The 25,470-nt window shown below is 40.2% G+C and overlaps 1 protein-coding gene and 1 long non-coding RNA gene across 2 annotated transcripts in view; one reads left to right on the forward strand and one right to left on the reverse strand.

Annotated features, from left to right (window-relative positions):
* LOC134757289 (uncharacterized) overlaps window positions 1-25,470 on the reverse strand; it is a 208,933-nt gene that overhangs the window by 72,762 nt on the left and 110,701 nt on the right. The gene's annotated exons all lie outside the window — the stretch shown is intronic.
* ARRDC4 (arrestin domain containing 4) lies at window positions 6,600-19,806 on the forward strand. Its single transcript, XM_031002472.3, has 8 exons — window positions 6,600-7,157; window positions 11,586-11,652; window positions 11,882-12,029; window positions 13,996-14,098; window positions 15,104-15,360; window positions 15,858-16,020; window positions 16,563-16,717; window positions 17,105-19,806. The coding sequence occupies exons 1-8, from the start codon at window positions 6,851-6,853 to the stop codon at window positions 17,159-17,161; spliced, it is 1,257 nt and encodes a 418-aa protein (XP_030858332.1). The 5' UTR covers window positions 6,600-6,850; the 3' UTR covers window positions 17,162-19,806.

The following is a 25,470-nucleotide window of genomic DNA, read 5'->3' on the forward strand; positions in this document are numbered from 1 at the left end:
TAAGATACCTTTAGCAAAAGGATCCTGAGCCCTTATAGTAACCTGTCTCTTCATCAAAATAAAAACTGAAACAAAAACTGTCTCCAATGTTTTCATTTGTTTTGTTTTTGTTTTGTTTTATTGTCCTGTTATTAGTTGTCTTCTTCCCCATACCCTTTTTTCCTTCAAACTTTCCTTCAAGTAAAAAAGCTCTGTTATTTCTTCCTCAGCTGCCAGAATCATTTTGGGGAGATGGGGGAGAGTAAATTTAGGCATGAGGATACATGGAATGCTCTAGTACAGGGATAACCATTTCCAGTAAAGTATTAGTAACTCAGAGGGCAGTACCTCAGTGTCAACAGTGCATATAACCATGATGGTAAAGAACCCACACAGGAACTGATGAACATCTGTCCTGTCTACTGATTAAAATAAGTTCATCTTCTTCCCTTCCTCCTTTTCCTTTCTCCCTTCTGTTTTCTTTCCCCTTTAACCTTGAAGGCAGTATAGTGAAAACAGGACAGGTAGCCTTTGGTTTGATACTGTCCCTACCGTTTACTGGCTGTGGAAGATGAAGCAAGACACATGGCCCATCTTTCTGAACCTTGGGAGCCTTGTCTGTCAGTTCAGACCTCTATCCCAAGATGCACTTCCAGAGCTTTTTACGAGTGTGAATAGGATTGTTTATGTTGAACATCTGAACAGGAGTTCAGTGGGTGCTTAATAAAGATTAGGTCTCGTCCTTCTTTCTACGGATATTTTCTTTGCAAACTATTTCCAATTGTGAAATTGTGAAACGTGAATTTGAGCCATAAATGAATTTCCAACATCAATAAGCATATAGATATAGTCTCCCAATTAAAACTGAAGTGTGTGCAAACACAAATTTACAAGATAAAAAATCTAAGCAATAGCAAGATGAATGCATGCACCATGCAAAAAGATAATGAATGAGCATTGGTATAATACTTAGGCAGTGATTCAATCACCTTCATAAAATCCGAAGGGTCCAAAAAGATAAATTGGAACTTCTGGTGTTGGAAAATATAGAGTTAAAACATTACAGCCTATCTCTCCTAGCGATCTTAACCAGAATTCTGAAAATAATAATCATAAAAGCAATTATCTCAGCACCAACGACATTAGCAGGTGGTTTGGGGAGGGAGGTCAAATTCTGAAGTGCAAACTGTAACAAGAGTAAATGTTGTGTAGGGTTTTCTCTTTTATTACCTCCTGGCTTTGAACCAAGGGCGGTCTCAGTGGGGAACTACCAGAGGACACAAGCAGCAAAAGCTTAGAGACAAATCTATCTTTCATCCAGAGTAACAGGAAAAATGCTATCTCCAAGCAGGAGAGTTTGGGGGAGTAGGTCTGATTGTTGTTTAATAAATTTTACCTTGGAAAAACTTTATATTTTCAGAAAAGTTGCAAAGACAGTACAGAGATCTCTTGTACACATTCACTCAGTTTCCCCCATTATTTACAACTTACATTACCACAGTTCATGTGTTGAAACTAAGAGACCTATATGGGTACATTGCTGATATGGATTGGCTGTGTCCCCACCCAAATCTCATCTTGAATTGTAGCTCCCATAATTTCCCCATGTTGTGGGAGGGACATAATTGGAGATAACTGAATCATGGGGGTGGTTTCCTCCACACTCTTCTTGTGGTAGTGAATAAGTCTCACGAGATCTGAGGGTTTTATAAGGAGTCTCCCCTTTTGCTTGGCTCTCATTCTCTCTTGCCTGCTGCCATGTAAGACATGCCTTTCTCCTTCCACCATGGTTTTGAGGCTTCCCCAGCCACGTGGAACTGTGAGTTCATTAAACCTCTTTTTCTTTATAAATTACTCAGTCTCGGGTATATCTTTATCAGCAACGTGAAAACAGACTAATACCAATTACTGTTAATGAAACTAGACTTTATTTGGATTCACTAGTTTTTCCACTAAAGTTCTTATTCTGTTCCAGGATCCAATCCAGGATACCATATTGCATTTAGTTATCACATCACCTTAGTCTTTTCTGCTCAATGGCAGTTTCTCAATCTTTCCTTATTTTCCACGGCCTTGAGAATTTTGAGGAGAATGCATTGAATATTTTGTAGAATGTCCTTCAAATTAGGTTTTTCTGATGTTTTTCTCATGCTTAGACTGGACTTACGGTTTGAGGGTAAAATATCAGAGAAGTGAAGTGCCCTTTACGTAACATCATATGAGAGGTACACACTATCAACAAAACTTATCACTGGTGATGTTAGTCTTCATCACCTGGTCAAAAGAGTGTTTGTTGGGTTGAAAGCAAGTCATTAGGTCTAGCACCCACTCCAAGTGAGTGGGAGGCGAATCTATATGAATTATTTGGGCTTCTGCTGTAAGGAAGATTTGTTTCTTTTCCCCCATTTTTATGTTTATGCCTTCAGAGTAGCATAAACATAAAATGTAAAATTGTCTGGTGGGTTTTCTGAGGTTCGTACAAATGTAAATTTTAATGTATGTGGATGTAATACACATGACAACTATAGCATAAAAGGGGAAGGGCAGTCATTCCTAGAGCAACTGCTAAAAATATATATAAAGTAAAAAAAAGATAAATTTAAATGGATTACTAAAAGATGTTCAAATAATCAAAATGAAAGCAGGAAAAAAAGAACAAAGAAACACAGACACACTGATGAAGGCACAACCAAAGCAAATAACAAAATGACACATATAAAACCGACTGTCTTAGTCTGTTCAGGCTGTTATAACAAAATGCCATAAAACGAGGTGGCTTATAAACAACAAACATTTATTTCTCATAGTTTAGAGACTACAGAGTCAAAAGATCAAGGCACCAGAAGATTTGGTGTCCCATGAGGACCTGTGTTTTCATCTGGTGGTGGTTGTTGTTTTGTTTTGTTTTGAGACAGGGTCTCACTCTGTGACCAAGGCTGGAGTGCAGTGTCGCAATCTTGGCTCACTGCAGCCTCGACCTCCTGGGCTCAAGCAATCCTCCTGCCTCAGCTTCCCAAGTGGCTGGGACTACAGGCACGTGCCACCATGCCCAGCTAATTTTTATATCTTTTGTAGAGACAGGGTTTTGTCATATTGCCCATGCTGGTCTTCAACTCCTAATCTCAAGCTATCTGCCTACCTTGGCCTCCCAGTGTGCTGAGATTACAGGCATGAGCCAGCATGCCCAGGCTCTTAGTCTATTTAGTGTTGCTAAAGAAACAGAATACCTGAGGCTAGGTAATATATCAAAAAAAAAAAAAAAAGAGGTTAATGTAACTCATGATTCTGGTGGCCAAAAAGTTTAAGATTGGGCAGCTGCATGTGGTAAGGAATTCAGGCCACTTCCACTCACCACAGAAAGCAGAAGGGGAGCAGACGTGCACAAAGAGATCACATGGGGAGAGAAGAAGCAAGAGAGAGAAATGGACGACACTCTTTTTACCAAACTGCTCGAGTGAGAACCAATCCAGTCCCATGAGAGCAAGAACTCACTCACTCTTGCCAGAGGGTGTTAAGCTGTTCATGAGGGATCAACTCCAATGACCCAAACACCTTCCACTAGGTCCCACCTCCCAACACTGCCACATCGGGCATCAAATCTCAATATGAGTTTTGGTGTGGAGAAACCATATCTAAGCCATAGCAGCCTGCGTCTTCATAGATGGTGCCTTCTACATCCTCACAAGGTGGAAGGAGCGAGAGTTCTCTCTCGGGACTCTTTTGTAAGGGCACTAGTCCCACTCATGAGGGCCCTGGCATTCACGGCCTTATCACCTCCCCAAAGCCCCTACCTCCTAATACCATCATCTTGGGCGTTAGGATTTCAGCATCTGAATTTTGGGGATGCAAGTTACAGCACCAACGTTGTTATGTTGTTAAAGATCACATTACATGCAAATGGTAAACATGCTAATTAAAAGAGATTGTCAGATTGGATTTTTTAAACTGTCATATGCTGCTATATTAATAATAGCTGAACTCGAATATTCATTGTAATGTATACACAACAAAAATGGAATTTTATCTGTGAATGAGTTGAGTCACCATATAAATTACCTTCTCTCTAGTTATAGAATATTTTTTATTTAAATATCCTCTTAATGTCTGGCTGGGGCAGCTCTACTCTATAGCAAATTTGGCCAGACCCACTTAAGCCACTCAAATGGCTCTACAATGTTGACTGCTCAACAGCCATTTGCCCCTCTTCCCTGTTAACAGAGCTCTGATTGTGTCCAGCACCCAGAGAAGAATGACTGGTCTAAGTGAATTGTAAAAATCCTACTTATTTTTGCCAGTCAATAATCTATAGGTGTACATATGACTCAGTTTTGGCCAATGACATGTAAGAAGTCTGTTGGGGGCATCTAGGATATAAATATATCTTCTTTCTGAGAGAAAAGAGAATTTTTGTTTGCTTGCAGACCCTCCCTTGCTTTATGTGTTGAACTCTGTGGTGTAAGGAAGACAAGGAGACACTTAGAGCTGTGGTAATCCCTACTACGATGAAGGGAGCAGAGTATGTCAAGGAGAAAGATAAAAGGATTCTGATGAATCAATCTGAAGGGCCCATACTCTACTACTGACCTTTTCGTCTAGTAAACAAGAAATATTTTTAAAGGCAGAATGTGTGTTGGTCACACAGTCTGTTGTTACCTGCAGCCAAAACTATTGTTTGTTGTTGTTGTTGTTGTTGTTGTTGTTGTTTTGAGATGGAGTCTCGCTCTCTTACCCAGGCTGGAGTGCAGTGGCACAATCTCAGCTCACTGCAAACCTCCACCTCCCGGGTTCAAGAGATTCTCCTGCCTCAGCCTCCCGAGTAGTTGCGACTACAGGTGCGAGCCACCACACCTAGCTAATTTTTGTATTTTTAGTAGAAATGGGGTTTCACCATGTTGGCCAGGATGGTCTCGATCTCTTGACCTTGTGATCTGCCCACCTCGGCCTCCTGAAATGCTGGTATTACAGGTGTGAGCCACCCCGCCTGGCTGGCCAAAACTGTTCTTAACTGAAATGAAAACAGAGAGTCTGGTCTTTCCCAGTACAGAATGCAAAATCTGCCATTTTGTCCTTTCATTACCGTTAGGACCATTGTCCTTTTCTCCCTCTCCCAGCCACTTAATTTGGAGGGAACCATTGCCTGGAGACAGTGAAAGTTTAGTAGAATAAGAGGCAGAACACTATTCATGTATTGCAGAGCCAACACTACTACATGGTTAGGATGCATCATTCAATCACTCAACATTTATTGTGCGCTTACTGTATGCTAAGATCTGTGTTAGGCCCTAGAGGTCAAAAAACGAATGAGAACAAGTTCTGTGTTTCAAATGAGTGGGATGGATAATACACAGATAAACCCGTAAGGTCAGGTTGTGTTATAAAAAAAAAAAGTAGGCAGAGTAAGAGCATGTTGGGAGCTATTCTAGACGAAATGGTCAGAGAATAGCAACTATTTCTGAACTTTACACAGAGCCTAATTTGTGACTTTTCCACTTTCTCTGAGAGGTAATAAGGAAATTTTGAACTTATAAAACTTTACTAAATCTCCACATTAATAATCTAAACTCAACGAGGGTAGTAGAGCAACCTTTACTTTGAGGTTTTTTTTTTAAGGAAAATTGCTAAATTTCATTGTGAGATTAATCAATACATAACAGCTCACAAACGTGGCATGTCGATAAGGGGACAACTTAAAAGTTAAGAAAATGATGGCCAGCTAATGACAGCTATGCAAGATGGTAAAAAACAGAACAGAGAAAAAATGGAAGGTTAAAAAGGAAAATGTAGCAGGACAAGCCAGAGGAACCGTGGGCGTGAGGAACAAGTCATCAAGGCAACTGGAAATTTCTGTGGATATGATACTGATGTCAGGAAACTTTCGGGTGGGGCAGAAACTTGAGTGACAGATGTTGTTCAAAAACAATGTGATTCATGACCTTATTTACAGCAGGAAGAATCAGGGTTACAGCTAATCCTAACAGCGACACTGCGGAGCTTAGGAGGAGAACTCCTTAGGGGATGAATCAGGTTTAAAACCACAACCCTCATTTTTCTTATCTATGGCTCTTACATGGGCTGGGAATTCTGAAACTTGGGAGAGGCGGTGATCAAAAACCTGGAGGTTAGAAGATTCCAAGTCATTCATTAAAGTCCCGATGCGGCCGGCCCCCAAGATCTCAAAAGGAAATATTGCCGAGTTCCGTTTCCCAGAGCATCTATTTCCCCTCGAGTATTGCAGATGTAATCATAAACACAAGCCAGTTACAGCCACAACTTCATGCTCTAGCGAGAACCCAGTGGCTCCTGCAAAGTCCTTACGCTGCTAGAAACCCCGCCCCCGTTCGTAACTATGGGAACGGCTGACACGCTGAGAGCCGGAGATAACCCTGTTCCGCCCCCTCCCTGACAGATACTGTTTCCCACTGTCTGTCCACATGGGCGCACCGCCTCGCTATTGGCCAGGGCTCCAGGACTGTGCCTGGCCTCAGCCAGTAAACGGCCTGTGCACGTGCACGCCAGAGCCTCCCGATTGGCCAACACTCTCTGATCACGCACGGCCTTCCTGCGCCAACCCACGCGTGGGAGCGCCAATGAAATGACTCAGTGACCATCTACAACAAATCAGCAAAAAGCAGGGCTCGCAGCTGACCAATGGCCGCCCGCCGGGGGTGGGCTGTCCCGGCCCTTTTCCAGCCCCAACTGGGTTTGTTAAAGCGACAGGCCCCTCGGCGAGCCGGTGCTCCATCGGGTACCGCACGGCTGCCGCGGCGGCCTTACCCTGCCGCGAGCGCCTGTGACAGCGGCGCCGCTGTGCTCGCGACCCCGGCTCCGGGCTTCTGCCGACCTCAGGGGCAGGGACGAGTCGCCCGGCGGGATGGGCGGCGAGGCTGGGTGCGCGGCGGCCGTGGGTGCCGAGGGCCGCGTGAAGAGCCTGGGTCTGGTGTTCGAGGACGAGCGCAAGGGCTGCTATTCCAGCGGCGAGACGGTGGCCGGGCACGTGCTGCTGGAGGCGTCCGAGCCGGTGGCCCTGCGCGCGCTGCGCCTGGAGGCCCAGGGGCGCGCCACCGCCGCCTGGGGCCCGAGCACCTGCCCCCGCGCCTCAGCCAGCGCCGGGGCCCTGGCTGTCTTCTCGGAGGTGGAGTACCTGAACGTGCGCCTCAGCCTGCGGGAGCCCCCAGCCGGTAAGCGCAGGCGAGCGCCTGGGGTTCCCCCGCCAGGCTGCGGGGCCGGGGAGGGGCTGGGAGGCCGCGCACCCTCGGGATGCCCACCTGGCAGGTGAGATCAGGGCGGGCTTCCGGGGGTGGGGTCCGGCCTACCCTCGCGGGTAAGGAAAGACAGCAAGTCCTGGGTGCGCAGCTCTTCCTGGCGCCCCGCCCTGGCCCGCCGGGCCTGACCGGGACCAGTGGCTCGGGATTTTCTAGGACCGCGACGGGAGGGGGCCACTGGGTGCAGTGGGAACCTGTGATTGGACAATGGGGGATCCAGAAATCTAGGTCCTGTTCCTTCTGGTCCAAGGAAGGGACGGTGGAACCGGCGGCTATGAGGTTCCATTCTGCGGTGCCCGTGTCCTATGGCCTCCACTCCTCCCTATCCTGGATACGTTCTTGGTTCATGATGAATTAGCAGAAATTTGGTTTGGGGAATAGGGAAGTAGTTCCTGAGGGGTAGGAGTTCAAAGGAAGTGTTTTCTAGACTTGATCATCATGCTTGGTTTCCCTCTTCTGGGGAGCAGGGCAGCTTAGTAAGAGTTGTGCCTCTACCTGATACTGCTGCTGTTTCCTCCGCATCCTCTTCCTCCCCATCCTCCTCCTCCCCTCCTACCCGCTTCTTCCCCTCTCCCCCACTTCTCTCCACTCAAAATGCCTTTAGAGACAAGAGCATCTGGGCCTGTTGGGATTTCCCTTCCTGCTCACTTTGGTGAAGTCCAGTTCATAGTGTAGACTTTTCCAGAAGTACCCATGTGGGGACACACTACATGAGTGTTTCATTAATATTAGATACCAAAATTGGATCCCTTTAGTCACGAAAATACTAAGAACCATGAGTCTTACTCATTTCATGGATGGAAACTAGTTTAAACTTTTACCTTTTTGCCATGAGCTTTTATCTATCAAATAAAACAATGGTATGCACCTCCTCTCCTTGAAGAGTAAACGCATTATATCTATGTGCTATGTCTTATACAAAATATAATAGAATATGTGGTTTTGCCTTATCCTACTGTGGACAAGTGAACTCCTCGAGGTAAGTGATCATCTGAGTGATCCCAAAATTGTAGTGAGGAAAACTATATTTGGAACCAAAACTGCCTTTTGGATCAATGGGAACAGTGTGTTAGTGATAGTTCTTACTCCTTCATGCACTTTCCTCAGTATGGCTTGCAGGATCAACCCAGGCCCCAGTGGAAGCAGACAATACAATTTGCAAGATGGCCGAATGGAGTCAAGGACCTTGGGAGTGAGACATACATTGATTTCTGTCCAGGACTTTGGACTCTATCTCTGGACCTATAACTGCTGAGTCAATAGATGTAAAATTAAAAGCAGTTGAACCTGGGATTAGCAATAAAAAACTGCTTTGGTAAAATCTGGGCTAACAAATATTTTTTTAATTCACAAGTCAGACGTTTATTCATCACACGCACACATATATACACATGTGGAACAGAATGTAAAAACTAGACAATTTGAAAATCTTAAACTTCTTTTAGAATGTATCATAGCACATATTGGCACAATTACACTTTGCTTAAAATCATAGTCTCTTTTAGTTGGGGAAAAAAAATAAGTCACCCCTAATATCTATAGCTTGGAAGAAGTTAGCATCTTTACACAGTCTAGATTCTGGGGGTAATTTAATTACAAAACCTGGCTGTGTTTCAATCACCTAAGGAGATTTTTAGAAATCCATATTATGTAGCACTGGGATCTGTTTTCACAAATGCTCTCCAGATAATTCTTTGACATCCTTAATCTAATTCAACTACTTGCTGTCATTGTGATTGATTTTCTTCATATTTTTATTGAGAAACTGTAGTAGAAAACAAGACAGAATCAGAGAGTTGGTCTCAGTTCTTGGTCGCCCACCAGCAGTGTGACCTTATGCAAGTCCCTTCACCCTTCCTGAGCCCCAGTCTCTGCCTCTGTAATGGTCTTCTGCATCCCACGGCTCATCAAAACCTTTAATTATGAGCTTTGGCTGTAAGGCCATTAGTGATTGAAACATCTTCCTGTGACTTTGTAGTGCTCAGTATACAAGACAGAAATAATGAGCGGTTGGTGCAGAAGCAGAAATGGGCACATGGTTCAGCTTGTGAACCTTTTACATTAAAAACAAAAATTGAGAAAGAGGAAAAGAAAACAAAGATTGAATTCCAAATATTATAACCCATTTTTATCAGTTTTTCCATTTCTTTTTCCTGTTTATGTTTTGAGATAGTTGAAAGTATCATTTTAAATGATACAGATCCGATGTCAATCTGTTTCTTAATGAAAGGGGAACTTCATGTCTCTCATTCTCTTCAGTACCCTGGGCATTTCCCCACAAATGCCTGCCATGCTCTTCCTCATGCTATTCCCTTATCTAAATTTCCCTTCCTACCTGTCTCCATTCCAGCCCTCAGGTCCTGAAGATGTCGGGCCCACCCATGTTCCTATGTGGATGCTCTAGGTTCTAGCACTCCATGGTCATTGCTTGTGTACAAGCATGTAATCTCCTTTCCTCCCCCGGTCTCTTTGAGGATTATCCGCGGTGCCTGAAATCTAAGCACTACACATTTTAAACTCAAATGAAATACACATTTCAAAACATTTGTAAATACTTGGTCATGTTCTGTAATCTAGTAATTTCAAATTAGAACTTTAGCCCAGCTCTTTTAGGAGCACTGGGATTACCTTGAGCCTTTCACTCCACAGCTGTCAGGTCGAGATGCTTCCCTGGTCCCTGCTCTGCTGCTACCTTCCTGAGCACACGTCAGCCACTGGGACCTGCCCTGCCACTGAATTTAACATGATCTCATGCCCCTGTGACTTGTTCTTCACTTTGCCTCCAGTCACCCAACTGTGGAGTATTCAAATTGACTTAAGTGGCAGGTGTGTCACTTTTTTATCCCCCTTGATGTTAACACATTAAAAATTGGGGATAGATTCAGAAGACTTAGTGGGTCAGTAATGTGTTCCTATTTTCTAAAAGTACAAAGTTGAAATGTCAGCTGACTTGGTTAAGGTCATAAAATAAAACTCTATTTTTTTATTTAAGGGATAAAAAATTCCCATTTCACTACTGATTTCTTTAAATTTTTTTTTTTAGTGAATGGATAAAGTAGAAATCTTCATTTTAGTGTCAGATGACCAGGCAAATCTCAGAGTTCTGTCTCTGTGTTCCGATTTCTTCATGTTATTTATCCTATCCACAATAAGGGAATTCAATATTAAATCTGAGCATGAAATGAAAGGACAGTGTATAAGTCTCTCAAGAGAGCCTCCTGAGCAACCGTGAAAGCCATGAAGTCTACTTTGGATCTGAATTAAACAGATTGTCTTGGTGCCTTCATGAGAGGTTTCAGTGGTGCCTCTGGCCTTACAAAGTCCCTCCACACCCTGCATTTTGGCCTTCTCACAATCTAGTGATAAGCTTCTGCATGAAATCAAATGGAGCTGGTAACCCAAAGCTGAGAAAAGGGCCCTGGCCATGCTTGGTAAAGCCCTTTCTGTATTCCAAGTTAGCCACCAAGAAACTCTGTTAGTCAGGAGAGCTCAAGGATACATACATGGCTTGCTTAATAGCTTGTCTTGTTGGTTTGGCTGTTTTGTGTTATACCCAGTATTAATGATATTCATAAAGTTTTCACTCCCTTTTCCATTTCTGCTCAAAGAATACTCAGTGTGATGTTTCTGGTATACCCAAAATAAATCTGTCTTTTGCTAAATTAGTTTTTGGTCCAATTTAATATTGGTATTTCCCGTTAGTATAATAGAATGGGGGTAAGCAGTTGTGATTTTTACATATACACACACGCACACACATATACATATCCATATACACATATATATGTATGTTGGAGTTCTGAACCTTAGCACTTTAGTAATTGGTCTATTTGAGAATGGAATATATGTGTGTATGTATGTGTGAGTGTTATGGTACTTGGTAAAAACTGGCCAAGTGCAGTAGCTCACCCCTATAAGCTTAGCGCTTTGGGAGTCCAAGGTGGGAGAATCGTTTGAGGCCAGGAGTTCGAGACCAGCTTGGGCAATATAGCAAGACCCCCGACTCTGGAAAGAATTATTAAAAATTAGTCAAGAACCATGGCACATGCATATAGTCCCAGCTCCTTGGGAGTCTGAGGCAGGAAGATTGCTTGAGCCCAGGAGTTCAAGGCCGTAGCACTCTGGCCTGGGCAATAGAGCGAGACCCTGTCTCTAAAACACATAGACACGCACACACACACACACACCCCTTCAAACTTAATTCTCTACATTTGTTTAATGAACTTTTGGAGTATGCTGCATTTTGTAGCGAGAAAAACTTCCTTCAAAAAATTATTTACATTGTGAAAACTCTTGATCTAATACTAACTATCCTTCATTAAAATAAAATACAATCTCTTATAGGTGAAGGCATCATTTTATTACAGCCTGGAAAACATGAATTTCCATTTCGCTTTCAACTTCCATCTGAGTAAGTGAAACACTACAGTTTTGTGGTTATCCTTCTCTGCAGTATGTCCATTCAAGTTTATCACTGCTAGGTCTCTTCTGATTCTCAAGTATGCATGTTTACACTGAATAGTCCCTAAATAGACTTACTCTTTTTTTTATTTCCAACCTAAAACATTTTAAACCATGCTTTTTTTGGCTTTGTTTAACTGAAAAGTAAACTCATAATTAATGTCTTTGGTTGGTTTCAGACCTTTGGTCACCTCGTTTACTGGGAAATATGGAAGCATTCAGTACTGTGTGCGGGCAGTGTTGGAACGACCCAAGGTACCTGATCAGAGTGTAAAGCGGGAACTCCAGGTTGTTAGTCATGTCGATGTCAACACACCAGCATTATTAGTAAGTTCTTCCTTTTTCTCTTCCTCCTCCTTTTCCTCCTTCCCTCCCTTCCTCCTTCCTTTCAGCAGTGGGATCTATATTTAGCCAGTTTACTGGTAGTCTGTCCTGTCACTTTCTGATGGCTTGGAAAACACAATCTTGTAACCCAAAGGCATTCACTATAAATATATGATTCTAGGTTGGACAAATTACAAATTGTGTGTGTTAATACTATTGATTATGTCCCTGCTGTTCAGGGCTTCTTTTGCCAAAAAGTTACACAGGCTTGAAATGCATTAATAAGGCTTAATAACAATAATGCACACACAGAGAGTAGTTACTTTTACCAGAGTGGCCACATTTACAGGACTGGGGTATTCTAAACTCCTCAATAATAGCAGGTTGAGGAACAGTAATTATGGAAGAGTATTAATCATGCTCAGCCTGTTATTGAAGCTCAGGCCATTATGCTATGTATCCTTCCATTTTGCATGTCATTTTCTAACATTAAGTAAGTGCATGCAGCTGCCGCCGAGATCCTTTCACTTATCATTTCCTTATGACAGATTTGGCCACATTAAAGCATTGAACTTCTAATAATCACCAGAAATACTGTAGACTGATAAGAAAGATCAGGCTATAAGTAACAACAGAATAGGCAAGATGGGAGCTAATGAGCTAGATTCTTTTATCTAAACCCATATTATCAAAATAATATAAAATTATACCTTGTACTTTCATGATAGCTAGTAGGACCTAATGGTTCTTCATTTAAATATGAATGAATGATTTTTTTTACTTCATAGAAAATACTGAGATAATTTAAACTTTCCATCACGATAGTGATGTGACAAAGATGTATTTTTCATGTTGGAGGTTTTTCTAGCCTGTGTTTTTAAAGACAAGGAAAAAGCTAGCAGTTAAAAGTTGTTGTTTAAGTCTTATTTTCGCATGAAAAAGAAATAGAATTTAATGTTCACCTTTAGATTATGAAAAGATAGCAGATATGCTGTGGTTCCATGGCCTCTTGTGGTCAGAATCATAAAACAGCCGGCACCCAGCTGGCCTGGCTTATAGCTGGGACTTTAACAGCCGCTTGAAAACCATTTTTGAAAAATTGGTGATGCCAAGTAGCTTGTATTTTAAAAAACTACTTAGAATTGGGAGGTTGAATATTTTTAAAGTTTTTATGACCATTGTGGGAATTGATTTAAAGGGATTTGTCTTTGCCAAAAACAGACACTGTTGATCCCTTACGATTCTTTATATAAATAAAAAAAAATATTGCAAGTAAACTGGGTTTTACAGAAAGCTTTGGTGTGTGTAACTCGTAAACTGAACATTGTAAATCTTGTAGTAACTTCTCTTGCCACTATAGAATAGAATACTGCAGTGAGAGAGTATGTTTAATAAGCTTTTCAGATCGGTTAACACTACACGTTATTGCACTATTACACAAAACCCCAAAACCACTCCAAATTAAGAACACATGAAATTTCTGCTTGATAATGCATTTTGAAGTAAGTGGTGGGAAAAGGCTGTTTGTTTATTCCACTTATTAAATGCCAAAATAATATAATGTTCTGATTATTTTTTATTTTTATATCATTTGTCCTTCCACCTGACTTTTATATATAAAGTCTTAAAAATAATTCTGTCATGTTTATAAGTCCTAATACAGCTTTTGATTTTTTTTTTAAAAATGGTATATTATTTCCTGGAAACATAATGACTTCAGGGTAAAATAAGATGGTGTCATGCTAATTTTTGAATCTGAAAATTCACTGTAGTTTTCCTAAAAGGGGAGTCTTAACACCCTGTGTTTTTGTGCATATTTGGCCTAATATGTTACATGAGGATAAGAAAGTTTTATTCATTTTTTTGGTATTTCCTTACAACCATTCTGTGAAGAAAGATATAATTTTAAGTTCTATGAGTTCTCTAGAGTGGCTTAATTAAGGTTGTTTTATTGTTTGAAATTTTCAAGACCCCTGTATTGAAAACTCAAGAGAAAATGGTTGGCTGTTGGTTTTTCACTTCTGGTCCAGTCTCGCTGAGTGCCAAAATTGAAAGAAAGGGATACTGTAATGGTAAGCAAAATGCTTGAAAGTCCAAATGAAAGATTTCATTCATTTTCTTAGCGAATTTTAAGTGATTTTAAATAGTGTTTTTTGTAATTATATGACGTGTATAGTATTTTAAAACATGAATAGTGATACATTTTTTATATAAATAATTGATATTTAAGTATTTTTAAAAGCAGGAATTGTTTCCAGTCAAACTCCTGTTTTTTTCTGACTTCAATCCTGTTACTTTAGTAACAAAGAGTATAACTAGAGGAATGAGAAAATGCCAGCATCTGATTTTAATGTTGCAAAAGAATCTCCAGGGTTGTATTGCTAAAAAGAGAACTACTGGAGTATGAAATGCTATTAGACATTCTGATTCCATGCTGGCTTGATATATGCAAATGCATGGGACTGGAATGTAGGGTATTAACAAACTTAACAATCAGATTGTTACTGGAACGGCCATTAGTGAAGGGCCCATTTCCAGCAGTGGATTTGGCCCCTGCTCCAGGATTCTGACCTGTTAGAAAGGAATTCAGTATGGAATGGTATGATGTGCAGCCATAATGTTATAAAACTTGCCTAATCCATCCGTTGATTCTTTCTGTGCCTTAACATTATTAATTCCTTAAAAGCAAAGGCTTTGTTCTCCTGTTAGGCAGATTTTAATTTGATAAGCACTAATGAGTTTGTTAGTGATCTTTTATACTTAACATAGTCCTGAATCATTTATTTGTATGTCTTATCCTAATTTATATAGACACTGGTTATTTACATATCTTTAGAATTGCTAATGCAATATTGCTACTTTAGAAAAGTCAATAATGCAATAATTAGAAAATAAGATCTACCACAACCTGCAGTGAATTTTTATTTCTCTGGCTTGAATTTACAGTATGTTTTCCATGAAAGCTTCTCAATTTGTTAAAGTGATGTTGGAACATTTCAGCTATACGGCCCTGATCCATTGTGGTGAGAACTTTTTCAAGAGTCTCTGAATCCTCCCTGGTTTTGTTTTCTTTTTAGGAGAAGCTATTCCAATCTATGCAGAAATAGAGAATTGTTCCTCTCGTCTGATTGTTCCAAAGGCTGCTATTTTCCAAACGCAGACATATTTGGCTAGTGGAAAAACAAAGACCATTCGACACATGGTCGCCAATGTGCGAGGAAACCACATCGCTTCCGGGAGCACAGACACATGGAATGGGAAAACGCTAAAAATCCCACCTGTTACTCCATCCATCCTGGATTGCTGCATTATCAGAGTGGACTATTCCTTAGCTGTAAGCAAAGCTCTTTTTTTTAAAAAAAAGTGTATGATGGACAATAACTGATGGCATGTTACTGTGCGTATGTAGAGTTACCTATAAAAATGTCATTTTATTTCAGCATTAACACCAACTGGGGACTGTATGAAGATTGGCCCTTGTTTTTAATAAAACCTGTTCCCCACAGGGGATTTACTAGAATGCCATAAAAGAATTGAGGTGCATTAAGGGGTGTTTGTTATATTGAAGACATAGCCTTAATTTTCTATAATTATTATATAAGCCATGCAAACTTACAATGATGCATGTTAAGGACACAGTTCTCTGTCACAGAGCATTCACTATGTTTTGTGTACTCTTCATTTTGTTTAATCAAGACAATTGAGAATTGTGATGGGGGTGGTGGCAGCTGACAAAAGCATTTGTTTCTATGAAAAAAATTAATTGGGCTACCTACTGGAGGTGTAGCTTACATTTGTTCCTTTCTCTTTTTTTTTTTTTTGGCTTATTAGGTATACATTCACATTCCTGGTGCTAAAAAACTGATGCTCGAACTGCCATTAGTGATTGGTACAATTCCATATAATGGTTTTGGCAGCAGAAACTCCAGCATTGCCAGCCAGTTCAGTATGGATATGAGCTGGTTGACACTGACCCTGCCAGAGCAGCCTGAAGGTAAAATATGTTGGCGTTCTTTCATAACGAAGCTTTACCTAGAAAATACCTAGGAACAGAATATATACGCTATTAAGTGCTCAGATGTTGATGAGTACTGCTACTATAGGTATCTTTATTCCTACTACTAAAAAATCAGAAAGCATTAGTCCTGGGAGGGACTTTAAAAGTTTAGCTTTATCTAAGACGCAAAGCTGCTGATGGCAGATTCAGGAATAAGATGTACATTTCCTAATTCCTATTTGTAATAGGAAAACAATGAAAAACAGTCAAATGTATGGTGTGTTCTGTCTTTTCTATAGTCATATTTCAGTGATGTTTGTTTACCTATATCTCAAGAGACTAGAATATAATCTATTAGTAGTAGTTTAATAAAAGGAGAATATTTTTTATTGTAATATGCATAAAACCTTGCTGATTAGAGGGAAAGAATGCCATAATTTTTTATCTTCAAGTGTAGCTGTTTCTTGTTTTTGTAGCAGTTAAGAATTGAGATTAATTTTTGAGTGGATTTCTTAACTCCAACTTCATTTCTATTTCAGCACCACCAAATTATGCAGATGTGGTATCAGAGGAAGAATTCTCTAGACACATTCCTCCTTACCCTCAACCCCCTAACTGTGAGGGAGAAGTGTGCTGTCCTGTGTTTGCCTGTATACAAGAATTCCGGTTTCAACCCCCACCTCTGTATTCAGAGGTAAGCAAAGCAAAAGAAAATTAGACTTTTACTGTATTATTTTCAAATAATCATTTGTTGTCATCCATTTATTAGAGTGTCTGTTGCTGACTCATAATTAGTAAGGGATACATTTAAATTTGTTTATACAGTGGTAATAGATTATCACTGATTCATTTGCCAGATTTTTTTACTATTGTCCTTGTGATCTATGGCATCATATACAGTATTGTGGATTGCCTTTAAGGTGTGTTATGTGGCCATGGAATATAGAGAACTTAAGCACCTTCTGGGACTTACACAGGCTCTGACCAGCTTGGCATATAACCGTCATATAATTAGAAATAGGTACTAGAATCATTTTAAATAATGCTACAACACTAATCTCAGTCCGCTCTTTTTTTGCAGGTTGATCCACATCCTAGCGATGTAGAAGAGACCCAGCCTGTTTCCTTCATTCTCTGAACATATTTCAGAAATCACTGTGTTCATCATCAAATCAGAATGTTGGTTCTTTTCCTTCTGCCTTTTTGGGAAAGAGACAGGAAAGATTCACTTGAAAACATAAATGAACATCAAGACTGAAGGCAATAGAAATTAAAGAATGTGAGAAAGTTCTGGTGGGCCGACAGGATTGCTGCACGAGTTTATATGATGGTCGTATATATATCCCTGTTAAAACCTGGGATGAAGATGTGCAAAGTCACAGAATGTAATGGAAGTCCTGATGGTTATAGAGTAAGTGAAAGGGTGCCTGCGCTGACCTGAGAGAAAGGAATCTGTAAACAGTGGAAACACTGTGGGAGTTTCCCATGGTGTTTTAAAGAGTGGAACGAAGGCGATATGAACTGAAGGGGTGAAGACTTGATTTTGGAGAGGGTAACAAAACAAGGGTGTGCGTGAATAGGAGAATGGCCCACTCCAAATACGAAGTGAGATCCTGAGGTTTTGGGTGCTTCATGATTTCCTACCATATTCAGGCCTAAAGACATTGAAAGTATCTTTTCTTGAGATCATGGTCATATGAGGTCCTAATGAAGTACTACAGTTTTCATTCTTTCAAGGGTAGACTAAAATATAGTTTATAAATTGGCAGTACAGTATTATGAAACCAAGAAAGGGTTTCTTGAGAAGCTTGTCGGTTCAAAGAGGAAAGATGAATTTCAATGGGAAAACACGTTTTGTTGAAGGCTGTACTTTTTACCCCCTTTAAGTGCTTTAACAGGATATACGTTTGATTTTCCTCATATCTTATTTACCTAGGAGCATGTCAGAGAAAGAAGGGAGAGAAAAGGTTGCATCTGCAGGATGCCTTGATAACTACACAGTCCAAAATAAAAGGCCTTTTTCTAACCTACCTCTAATGGGGTTATCAGATATGTTTTTAAATCTCTCGCCCTGAGTACTCTTCTTGGGAGTTGCTGCTGTTTACAGCCACAGTCTCATCTATCACTAAATATGAAACTGGGCCAAGGGGAAAATTCAGTAAGTTAGCGTTAAATGGAAGTAAATATATGTTTACCTAAGAGAATGTCAAAATAAACACCAAACCAAAAGAAGGTAGGAGTGCCATTTTTAGAAAAGACACAACTTTAATTCCTGTCAAGAGACCTAGGTCTACTGATGGCAGTCACTGCATTGTACATTATTCCAGTTCTTCAGTAATTCTGTTTAAACTGTGATTTTCTTTATTGTGTTGGTGCAATATTTTATTATCATTTAACCTCAGGATATTCAGACCAACAGGATTGTGTTGCTGCTGAAAGTCTGAGCAGTGTTTTACCGTCCCCAGCCCCCCTCCTACATGGTCACATGTTCACTTGCTTTTCCTTCCATCTGTTGGTTTTGTGAGCTGAGAGCATCTCTGGACACGTGGAAGGGAGCCAGGGATTCCTGTGATAGAGATTTTGAACCAGCAGAGTACTTTGGTTTTCTTCATGTCCTAAGGGTTTGATCCAGAAACCCTGGTGCTTCCCCTGCAGAATACTGTACTTCATTTAACAGAATGATTGATTTTTCTTTCAATCAGCATGTTCACCAAAAATAGAAAAGTTCTTCTAAGGTTAAATTTTGTATTTAAAAGTTAGTTGGCCATTTGATCAGGGAATTTTCTACACACATTAGGCAAATGTATGCTTTTCATCCTCTGGGCTTACCTCTCTTCTCTGCAATCCTGGAAGCATCGTGCATAGTTCTTTCATTGTAAGCCGCTATTTAAATTCCCACAATGCAAAACTGTTAGACCAGTAATTGTGCTACTGAAATTGTCACAAAACGTTATTTCTTGATTTGGTTTTTAAATTTTGCTTTTGTGTGTGTGTCTTTAAACAGGTAATGTGTATTTAAGTGTTGTCTAAACAGTTGATTTTTACTTTAGAAAAGATCATCTTCAACTGTTTATTGACTTCTGAGTTATAGTTCATGCCCTGCCAAGGCATTGTTCGACTCCATGATACTAAAACATAATGAAAGAAACAAACTCCAGTATGGAGAAGAGAAAGTTTAATTATTTGGTTCCATCTAGAAAAGCAACGACTTAAAGGAATCCTTCACTAGGATTGTCTTATCACCTTTATTAGATAAATCATGAAGTGTCCCTGTGAAATTGAAGTGAAACTATCTCTGTAGGACTTAAGAGAATAGCTAAAAGGTGTGACTTGCCTTATTGAACTGATACTGGCATATCTGACCGTAAGCAGTAGGTTGAAGATATCATTTTATGAATGTGGAGAATTCTACATTGAAACAGAAAATACCTGGGAATGAAGATTAAAAATGTAGCTGCTGTTATTTGCTTGGTTATTCCCCTCTTGCTCTTCTTTAGTTTGAAAAAACAAAAACGTGGCCTTGGAATTTTCATTTTGATGCAGAAATTTTGAAATTGAAAATGTGCATGTTTTGGTGCACAAAATCCTTCTGTGGGCAAAACTTTGCTTTGTTTTGCACAGTAAGAAACAATAGGCAAGCGTTCTGTTTTTGGTAAGTTAACTATGAAAGCTTTCTTATTTTTATTATTAAAAATGTAACAATTTAACCCACAGGAAAAAAAATACTTTGTACGCTTGTTTGAACCCTATGGGTTCGTTTTATTAATAAAATCATTACACTAATGCTATGAGTTGCTAGTTTTTTTTTTCAAATATAAATTATTATAGACTTAAGGGAACTCAATACCAAAAAAACAAATGTTGCTGCAGTTAAAATCCTTTTCTCTAGGTGTGTTATCATGAGGGAGGAACAGCCCTAGAATCTGACTTTGTTTTTACAGTGGGCTCCGTTTCCCAAGGTAGTCCAGTGTTAGCATTCCATGAAGAAAAGTAGTTGAGACAAGTGAGGAAACTAAAGCTATATTGGTTAAAAAAGCATATCATCATTTATTCCCAAATGATAAGGATTACTCTTTAAAGCCTCCTGAGTTTGAGTGTGTGATTGTCTAGAATCTCCCCAGGATCGATTTAGCAGGTCTCATGGGTAGTCAAGGGACTCTTCCTGGGACACACTGACCTAAGTATGCCACCCCTTTCTACGCAAACACTCCAGTAGATATGAGCACTATATTTTATACAAGGAGGATGTGATGGTATGTCATTTCAAGGAAACCGCCCAGACCCTCTGCCTGGAAAACTACCACCTCAACTAAGGAGTAAGAATTAGTCTAGTTGGTTTGCTCTTCAGTTATTTCTAGTAGATGGTGTTACATAATAAATAGGTTCTTTCTGTATCCACATTTATAATCAACGTAAGTTGAAATATCTGTCTTATGCGATACTGAGGAAAAATTTTTGATTACCATTACAATTTCTGTAGTTTATGTGTAGTATGAAATTTAGAACTAGGCAAGACACTGCAAAGAAACTAGGACAAAGCCCTCACATTACAAATCAGGATACCAAAACAGAGAGTTGTAACCTGAGAGCGTGGTCCCTGCTTGCTCTGAAATTTCCTGATTCTATAATCTTCATACAAGTAATGGGAACAATTAAGTGTTTTCAGTTACACAGCCTAAGCATTGCAGACCTGGTTACCTGGATACTAAGCATATACTACATCAAGAGTCTTCAGTGTTTGCACTTAAGAGCGCTGCCTCCCGAAAGGACACCAGTCTTTGACTAAATTGCTTCCAAGTGTGTTTAGTTGCCAGAATCTTTTCTTCAACAGAGATTTATGTTTCTACGTTTATATAATGAAATAATTACAGACTCTCAAGAAGTTGCAATAATAGTACAAGGAAGTCTCGTGTACTCATCACCTGGTCTTCTGCCATGATAACTACAGTACATTAGCAAAACCAGGACACTGAGAATACAATTTAGCTAGAGCTTAGACCTTACTTGGATTTTGCCAGCCTTTGCACGCAGTCATTTTTCTTGTGTATGTTTTTGTGTATAGCTCCATGACATTTTACCTCCTGTAGAAAGGCGTATCGTCACCACCACCATCAAGACAGAACTGCTCCATCACCACAAAGAAACTCCCTTAAGTTGTCCCTTTATAGTCACCCCCTCCCTCTCTCCATTTCCTTCCCTCACCCCAGCCTTCCCACCCGTTTTTCATCTTAGTAATTTTGTCATTTTGAGAATGCTAGAAAAATGGAATCATTCAGTATGTACCTTTTGAGACTGGCAGTGTTTTACTCAGCAGAACATCTCTTAAGATCCATGCAAATTGCTGCATGCATCAATAGTTTGTTTATTTGTATTTTAATGGAGACATTTTAAAAGAAACAGAATCGACTACTTCTGAAATTTTCATTATGCACCTTGCAAAGAAAATGTGTGACATTGATAAGCACATGATACCTTTGTAAATATTTTGATTTTGAGTTTGAGAACTTTTTATGTAGAAAATATGTAAATGCAGATTGATACAAATTTTTAGGGCTAATGTTTAGCTTGTCAAATACTTGAAGTATTTTGCCTTTAGATAGAAAGAGATGTGCATTATAAATGAGCCAGATAGACCTGTGATGAAATTAGACAAGGAGAAACTATATTGGGCTATTTATCATATCGGCTTCTGAGTCTGATAAATTTTAACATAAATTATCCAGGAAAGAGACTACAGTTGCCTGGTGTGTTTGAGTATTAAATTTTGTGATTTTTTTTTCTTCTTTTCTGTTTCTTCTTTAATTCCTTCGTTCATACTCCCACTTCATAATATCTGATGAAATGGAAAGACCACTCGGAAGCTGAGAAAATTTTTAACTACAATATATGTGTTTATTCCTAATGAAACAATACTATAAAACATGGGCTTATTTGCTAAGACTATTAAATTTTTCTAGAAAGGAGAGCTCTTATTTTATAGAAGCCATTACACACTAATATTTCCCAAAAACCAGACATGAGTTTGTTGGTGATGAGAAGCAGCAGCAAAAGAAAGACACCGAGATGGGGTGGAGATGGATAGAAAGGGTTGACCAGTGTCAACTTCTAGAATGTCACTATAACTGAATTCGCCATGAACTGTCTCTTTGGTGGAGCTTTCTGTGTTCATTGATGGAGATTTCACCGTCCCTGACAAATTTTCAGGGAACCAAGATGTCTTCCTGAACAGGAAGAGACACGCTTTAGGCAGCTTCTCCCACTGGAAACAAGGGAAGCATAGGTGCCTCCCTCGTGTTTGCAAACACCTGCCACATACGTGCACACACACGCATGTGCACACACACTGCTATTTCTTCCTCTCCTCCACACCCTTTACCTCCAGAGCTGTGTCTCTTTCAGGTAAGAACGTAAGCTCCATTACAAAACGAACAAACAGATAATAGGTTCCTACTTCCACAAGAATTTATTGGAAGAGAAGTCTTTTGCCCCCAGCTTCTTACTAGTTTGCCCCCAAACAGTACGAGACTAGTAGAAAGGTATCAGGGAATTGTAATTAAATGAGAAAATGGGGGGGGGGAATAGATGCCCTACGTTTATGTTTTTTCTTTTTTAAGAAGAGTCACTGCATGGTATAATAGTCATTTCTCCATGCTGCCCCAGCCTCATAGGTCCTTATTTTAATGACTAAAGGACATAAAATGTTCCAGACCAAAATAATAATGATTACATTACTTACAGCTCACACATCTAGTATTGACTGTGTTCTTTACAAATATGCAGTCACTTTCCCATAACATGAAGGTTTCCGTGGTATTTTTTTATTTTGCTTTTTAAATTTTAGATGACAGAATCCATCTCATTGTCCACACGGCAAGGGTTCTATATGTGATCGCTTATTCATATTTGCTACCACTGCAAATATTTGGACTTGCTGGAACTGGTTGATTGAGTCGATTCAGTAACATCCAGATTTATTGTCTACAGTTAACTAGCTTCTTTCTTTTTTTTAAATTATACTTTAAATTGTAGGGTACATGTGCACAACGTGCAGGTTTGTTACATACATATATATGTGCCATGTTGGTGTGCTGCACCCAAAACACAGCACACAAATGCACACACACGGAAACACAAGGCATGCACGCATGTGCACGCTGACATGCACTCACAGATGCTCTGTTTATTGGCTGGAGATTTCACCCCTTGGGCAAGAAAACTCATCAAAAATGTCATTGTTTATACACCTGGGAATCAAGAGAGGGCACATTATCAACACTGAGTCATCTCACTACTAGAAGAACACGGAGCTCTAGCTTTATTTTTAGTAGTTGCTGTATTGGTGGGTGGTAAACAGATAAGGAATAAGGAAGAGTCCAACAAAACAATTCCCTATTTCATACACCTTCTAAATCACTGCAGCACAGGAAGCCAGATTTGATACCCTACTATTAAACTGGAATAGCAAGGTATAAGATGGATCTAGGCTCACATGTGAGCACATCTGAGAAACTGCACTGAGGGTTCACTGCTTCTGAGTTTTGCTACAGATCTGTTCTAATACTTCCGACAAAGCTCAGGTTATGGAAAAACAGTTTAGGAACCTAAATACTTTCCTAACTTCTTTCTCCTGCGTAAATTAAAACAAAGAAGTATATGTAAGTATGCATACACATGGGAGGAGTGTGATATTGAGCTTAGTCTCTAGTTTCGTCTATCTTCCTTAGTGAAGTGGCATCGTTCATCTGGGATAATACCTGAGGTTTGTTGCCTCACGCCAAGGAAATCAAGGACACAGATACACAAGGAGTGAGGTTAAGAGCAGAGATTTAATAGGTGAAAGAAAGAGAAACGCTCCTCTGTTGTAGAGACAGAGGAGCTCCCGGGCAGGTCTTCCGGTTCCGTGGTGAAATGCACGGGATTTTATACAGGAGCTTGAGGAGGCGGTGTCTGATTTACATAGGGTATGAGAGATTGGTCAGACCAGGTGTGTCATTTGTATAGTGCAAGAAGATGGCTGGCCCACCATAATCCTCTATTATGCAGCTGGATTCTCTACCTGGCCAGCACCATGTTACCTGCTTCTTTACTGTACATATGGTTGACAAAGAAAAGGGATGATGGAGGCTCCATGTTGAACATGCCTGGCCCCCAGGTAGCCTTTTCCCATTGGCACAGCTGCCAGCATTCACCCATGCAAGCTCCTAGCTTGCTTTTTTCTATGTCAGCAGCTTGATTTTTCAGGCTGCTCTTTGTTAGGAAAGACATTATTTGGGGGCTGCTTTTTCTTAAAAACAAAACCTTGACAAAGACTCTTACCCTCACTAACTGCCTAAATAATTTCTTTCTAGCTTCTGTATCATTAGGAGAGGACAAAGCCAAAGATTCCTGGTAAACCTCTCTTAAGAGAACCTCTGTGTACAGAGGTGGATTTAAAAGCAAATTTCTATATGTGTTATTTCATCCTTAATTCAACCATCTGGCCCTCTTATATAAAAGTGGAATACTGCTTATCAGGGGAAACTGTAGCAGCAAATACTTACTTTTATCTCATCTGACATAACAAAAAAGCTTGGTCATGATGTCAAAAGATAACTTATCTCAAACATGTATGGCTGCAAACACCAACAGCTGTTCCTCTGAGAGAGTGGCAGCATTACTTCAGATAAAGGCAGTGTTTTTAAGAAAATTAATCTCATTTTACGTAAAGCCTTTTTAAGACAACCAGAATTATCCTCCTAAGAACAAAACAAAAGTAATTCCCTTTGCTAATGGGAAGATGTTTAAAACAGTATCTACATTGAATAGGGAGACTTCTAATGGTCTCAGACTTGCTACTGAACACAACAGGGAAGTCTCCTGCGGAGAAATACGTTGGTGGAAGCCAGGAAACCCACATGTTAACCTCCTTTCTCCAGCCTTGGCCAGCCAGGGACACTGGGTCTTTGAACTTTAGCAATGCCTGACTGGCTCCAAGATAAACAGTACCTTCACAGACTCCATGGCAGCTGCTGGAGAGAGCTGGAACGTGTCATCTTGCCCCAAGTCTGGTCTAAGCCTGGACACTTGAGCATTTGCCTTGCTCACCCATTGCCTCCCCTGGGCTGAATGGCCCACACAGAAGACTGGGCCTGTACTGGGAAGAAGCCCTTTCCACATCAACTCACTTTAGTGGAGACCCAAAGCTTCGATTCCAACACCAGGAACCCCAGGGGAAGGAAGGTAAAAGAAATTTCTTACAGCAAGGAATAAATCAGAAATGGCTGCTATCAGCAGAAATGAGGGCTGTATACATTAGATAAGCTCACTAAGAGGAAACTGTCTTTTTTGTAGGTTTGTGTGCCCGTGTGTGTGCGTGTGTGTTAAAGGAGGGAGGACTGGGGTTTTCTTTGCATCTGATTTTTGTGAAGGAGCTTTATGCCTTAAGACCTAAACAATGCTGAAGTTGGC

This window comes from Gorilla gorilla, chromosome 16, assembly GCF_029281585.2.
Source record: "Gorilla gorilla gorilla isolate KB3781 chromosome 16, NHGRI_mGorGor1-v2.1_pri, whole genome shotgun sequence".
Lineage (NCBI taxonomy): Eukaryota > Metazoa > Chordata > Mammalia > Primates > Hominidae > Gorilla > Gorilla gorilla.

Coding starts and splice junctions, on each gene's coding strand:
- ARRDC4 (XM_031002472.3), top strand. CDS start 6,851: ATGGGCGGCGAGGCTGGGTGCGCGGCGGCCGTGGGTGCCGAGGGCCGC. Junction 7,158..11,585: donor CCTGCGGGAGCCCCCAGCCG/GTAAGCGCAGGC, acceptor AATCTCTTATAG/GTGAAGGCATCATTTTATTA. Junction 12,030..13,995: donor TCAACACACCAGCATTATTA/GTAAGTTCTTCC, acceptor GAAATTTTCAAG/ACCCCTGTATTGAAAACTCA.